General features: G+C 57.9%; 1 protein-coding gene across 1 annotated transcript; it reads left to right on the forward strand.

Moving 5' to 3' along the window:
- Positions 1 to 14: 14 nt before the first annotated feature.
- On the forward strand, positions 15 to 2,994 carry MSX1 (msh homeobox 1). Its single transcript, XM_039728890.1, has 2 exons — positions 15 to 547; positions 1,986 to 2,994. The coding sequence occupies exons 1-2, from the start codon at positions 94 to 96 to the stop codon at positions 2,414 to 2,416; spliced, it is 885 nt and encodes a 294-aa protein (XP_039584824.1). The 5' UTR covers positions 15 to 93; the 3' UTR covers positions 2,417 to 2,994.
- Positions 2,995 to 4,722: the final 1,728 nt, after the last annotated feature.

Genomic DNA, 4,722 nt, shown 5'->3' on the forward strand with positions numbered 1-4,722 from the left:
GCGCTGCCGGCTGCCCGCGCCCCCCGGCCCCATGAGCGGCGGCGCTGCTCGCTCCCGCCCGGCGCTGCGGTGGCGACGGCCGGCTGCCCCTGCATGGCCCCGGCTGTGGATATGACCGCCGCGCCCACCGGGGTCCGCAGCGACGAGCTGCCCGCATCCGCCTTCAGCAGTCCCGGCGGCGGCGCGCTGCCCGTCGCGGCGGCGATGGGCGGGGAGGAGGAGAGCGACAAGCCCAAGGTTTCCCCATCCCTGCTGCCGTTCAGCGTGGAGGCGCTCATGGCCGACCACAGGAAGCCGGGAGGCAGGGACGGACCCGAGGGCGCCGGGCCCCCGGCGGGCGCTGGGGCGGCCCCCCGCGCCAGCCTCAGCCCTCGCCTGGGCGCGCTGTCGGCCGAGGCGCCGCCTTCCCCGCTGCCCCTCGGCGGGCACTTCTCCGTCGGGGGGCTCGTCAAGCTGCCCGAGGACACCCTCGTCAAGGCGGAAAGCCCCGAGAAGCAGGAGCGGAGCCCCTGGATGCAAACCCCGCGGTTCTCGCCGCCTCCCCCGAGTAAGTAATGGTCCGGGAGCTCTGCGGGCCGGCTGCCACCTTCCGCGGGGCCGGGCGGACCGAGGGCAAAGCTGCGCGGGTGGCCGGGGCTTTCCTGTCCCTTTAGCCCTGCCTGCCTCTCCTGGTATATTTTTCCGTGCGGCTCGCACTTTTCTGGGCCAGTTCGATCCGTCCAAAGCACTGAACGGGTTTGAGAGTGTGTGTAGGATGGCTGCGAACGCACAGGAAGAGCGGCCGTGCCAGGGTGAGGTCTTGTGCCAAATGTTAACGGGGGGGTGAGACAAAAAAAAGCAACGCGGCCAGCCTGTTAATTTAACCTGAGGCTCGAAGGAGCTGCGTAAGTTTTGACTCAACATCACTGAGGCTCTCCTCAGAAAGTGGCTCGAGTAATTCCATAAGGATGCGCTCAGACCGGCTTCCTAGAAGCGGCAGCTTTGCGGGCTTCAGCCTCACCGGCTGCTGTTTTAAATGTCCAAAGTACAAAGAATCACAATCGGTGATGTTTTTCTGCTTTAATGCAGAGAGAGCTAAATTAATACAAATAACAGCGTGAGAGCGGAGATCAGAGAAGGCCGTCAATTTCCAGTGGCTGCGCTGAGCCCGGCTCGGGCAGCGTGGGCCGGCTGCCCTCGGCCTGGCCGCGCTCCCTTCCTGCCAGGGATCCCAGGAAAGGGATGACCTCGGTCTGAGGCTCTCCAAGCGTTTGGGGTGCCCTTAGCAAAGCTGCAAACAGAGCTGCTTTCTCTGTCCCTTGGAGAAAGGCAGGTTTCCCGACAGGACTTGTGTAGAGCAAAACAGTGGTTTAATTTATTTAAATTGCAAAGTAAAATTTGCTGTTGCTAAGTAAACCCGGGACAGATGGATGCTGAAGACCCTTAGAAATGTTAACTAAGAGAGAGGAGCAGACCGGTGAAGAGTGGTAGATAGAGCATGAGTGTCAATTCAGACCTCGTAATTAATTACATGCTTAATCCGGTTCCCAGGGGCCTAATGAAGAAGGGTGTGAGACTGAGAAGCCAGCCCGTTTTGTTTATTTTTTTTCCTGTAATCCAATAAAAAAACAGGACTTTTTTTCTTCTCTTTGAAGGGCGATTCCCTTTATTTGCGCCTCCGCTGCATTAGCCAGGGTAGCCATGAAGGCAGGAGGTGCAGGGTTGGTGCGTGTCTGATTCCTGCCCATTGCCGGGCTCTGTTCAGTGGAGTCAGAGCTTCCCGATACGAAGCACCACTCCCTTTTTTTGAAAGGGAGACGGCAATTTTAAGTGTGCCCCAGACAACTCTGGTGGTTTTGGGGCACCTTGCTTCAAGTGGGACCCTATCTCTCCCTTCCTCCACTTCAGCTGTGGTAGGGTGCGGGCTCTGCAGGCTGTGGGGCTTTGGGCACTGCTAACCAAGGTGTCTCTTCTTTCCCCTCTTCCCCGGCTGCTCCCGGGCACAGGACGGCTGAGCCCGCCCGCCTGCACCCTGCGCAAGCACAAGACAAACAGGAAGCCCCGGACGCCCTTCACCACGGCGCAGCTGCTGGCCCTCGAGAGGAAGTTTCGGCAGAAGCAGTACCTGTCCATCGCCGAGCGTGCCGAGTTCTCCAGCTCGCTCAGCCTCACGGAGACCCAGGTGAAGATCTGGTTCCAGAACCGTCGCGCCAAGGCCAAGAGGCTCCAGGAGGCTGAGCTGGAGAAGCTGAAGATGGCAGCCAAGCCCATGCTCCCGCCTGCTGCTTTTGGCATCTCCTTCCCGCTGGGCGGCCCGGCCGTGGCCGGCGCTTCCCTGTACGGCGCCTCCAGCCCTTTTCAGCGGGCAGGGCTGCCCGTGGCTCCTGTGGGACTGTACACAGCACATGTGGGATACAGCATGTACCACCTCACATAGAGCCTGAGCCGAGCCCAGCCCTGCTGACTGACTGCTCCCGCTGGCTCCACACACAGTCCCTCCCTGCTCCTCCAGCTCTTCTCTGTGGACTTCTGCATGGAGCCTATGGCAGAGACTCCTCCAGTTTGGCTCTTTGCTTTCCCCTCTGATGCTGAACCCTTATCCCAGCACTGTTCTGATCTCCTCAGCAGTCCTGGGGAGCTGGCAGAAACCTGAGGCATTGCCCCAGCTTTTTCCAGGTGCAGGGTGGTGATGGGCCAACTGTGTCCTGCTTCTCTGGGTCTAGCTGGCAGCCTGCAGAGAGCCCCCTGCCACAGGGGAAGGAACTGTGGAAGAGATGGAAAAAGGGGACTGAAAGACAGGACGTTTCTCTTGCTTTCTGCGAGGCGAGGTCAAGAGACAGAAGTGTAAAACAGCCTTTCCCATTCCCATGTAACAGTGCTGTCTGTTACCTTCTTTGCTCCTCCACCAGCTCCTTTGGAAGGGGCTCTGTGTACTATGTAATATACTGTATATTTGAAATTTTATTATCATTTATATTATAGCTATATTTGTTAAATAAATTAATTTTAAGCTACTGTTTGATGCAATTTGTTTGCTTGCTCTTTGCCCTCTCGGGTGTGACAGAAGAGACCGAATTTGTGTATCAGGGGGTGAGAGAGGGATGGGCTATAAGTAGCCGTTTTCCCGTTTCTCCAGGAGACTTCAGCCTTGGATGGTGAGACAGCAGCTGCGTTTTCAATTTTCTGTGTATCCCGGAGCTGCCCTGTCCTCACAGCTGTTTGAGGTTTCCTCCTTTCCCCCCACTGCTCCTTGCCAGCAGTCCCCTCCGCATTCCTGCCCCGAAGGTGCATGAGCGGCTGCTGGGATCAGCCGTGTTTCTTTGGCCCTAGGAAAGAGAAAAGTTGGTCCTCTCCCTTCCCGGTCCCTGTGTCTGGGAGGGTCCCATTCTCAGCCCCCGCTGGCTGTGAAGACTGGGGAGGGCTTGGCATGTCGCACACCTCAGTGCGAAGCCTAGCGCGAGAGAAAGGGCTTTCCCCAGAGCTCCCTTTGCCGGCCGATGTTACTCGGGGGGACGGAGCACCGGGATTTGGGGAGGAGAGGGGGCTGTGGCGGTTCGGCTGGTGCTGAAGAAGGGGATAAAGGACGCTAATGGCGAGGCGCTGTCAGCACCGGAGCCGACGGGTCGGGGGCTGGGGCGTGGGGACGATGGGGCCGGGCATGAGCGCGGAGGCACCGCGGGACTGACGGTCGGGACCGCTCGGCGCCGTGCCTGCTGCTCACCCTCGGGCTTTCGAACACCCCGCCGTTCCCAGCGGCTGGCTCTGCTAGAAACCCGTCCCGGTCGACCACGGCCCCGAGGAAACCGCTGGCGACGGCTGAGAACGCCGCGGAGGAAATCGGCGGACACGCAGCCCCGGCTCCGCGCCGGCCGATCCCGCCGGCGCCGCCGCCTCGCCGCGTTCCCCGCCGGCTGCGCCAAGAGCCCCTCAGTGCGCTGCTCCACCCGGTTTGGTTTGACGAATCCCTCGGGTAAGGGAGAGCGTTGGTTTCCTCTCTTTTTTCCCCCTTTTCTTCCCCCTTTTTAAAAATTTAATATTTTATTTCGTGCTTTATCTTTGTGTTCAAGGAATGGCCGCTGAGAAATTAGGACTCTCTATTTCTTTTTCTGTCTTTCCCCCCACCCCCCACCCCGCTGCTTTCATTTCCAGCAATTTAAAACGTTAACGTTGAAGCAAAGTTAGAAGGAAAATAATTGCTGTAATGAGGCTCGGCAATCTTCTGCAGGCACTGTGGCTCCAGCGAGACTGTAGCTGGGGGCGAGGCAGGACTTTTATCATCTCCTAAGTATCAATGATGCTTTCAATAACTCAGCGAAACAACATACCTGAACACAGTCACTTTCTCCAGAGCTCGCTGCTCTAATCCCCCTTCTCTCGCTCCGCTCTGGCCGCCCAGTCATTTTTGAGCTGGAGTGAGTTTGGGGTTTTTGTGGTTGTTTGTGTTCTTTTTTTTTTTTTTTCCTGTACTTTTTTCGGAACCCTTTTCTTTCTCTATCATTTCTTTTCTCCGTGCAAATGACAGTGTCTGTGATCCTGACCCCAGCGCCCAACGCCGCGCCGGAGCGGGAAAGCTCTGTGCCGGCTTTTTCCCACGTTGTGTCTCTGGCAGAAAAAGGCTGGATATCTCCAGCTTATCTCACTCTCTAACTTAGCCTCTGCGCGATTCGACCGCGGGTTTGGGGAGATCTAATCGCTCAGGAGGCCGGGTTTATCCTGTAAAGATGCCCTTAAAATCAGAGAGAT

Source organism: Passer montanus, unplaced genomic scaffold (assembly GCF_014805655.1).
Source record: "Passer montanus isolate IOZ18808 unplaced genomic scaffold, ASM1480565v1 scaffold67, whole genome shotgun sequence".
Classification (NCBI taxonomy): domain Eukaryota; kingdom Metazoa; phylum Chordata; class Aves; order Passeriformes; family Passeridae; genus Passer; species Passer montanus.

Excerpts from the sequence above, each read along its gene's own strand:
- MSX1 (XM_039728890.1), top strand. The coding sequence starts at position 94 with ATGGCCCCGGCTGTGGATATGACCGCCGCGCCCACCGGGGTCCGCAGC. Across the intron at positions 548-1,985 it reads GTTCTCGCCGCCTCCCCCGA|GACGGCTGAGCCCGCCCGCC; the intron begins GTAAGTAATGGT and ends TCCCGGGCACAG.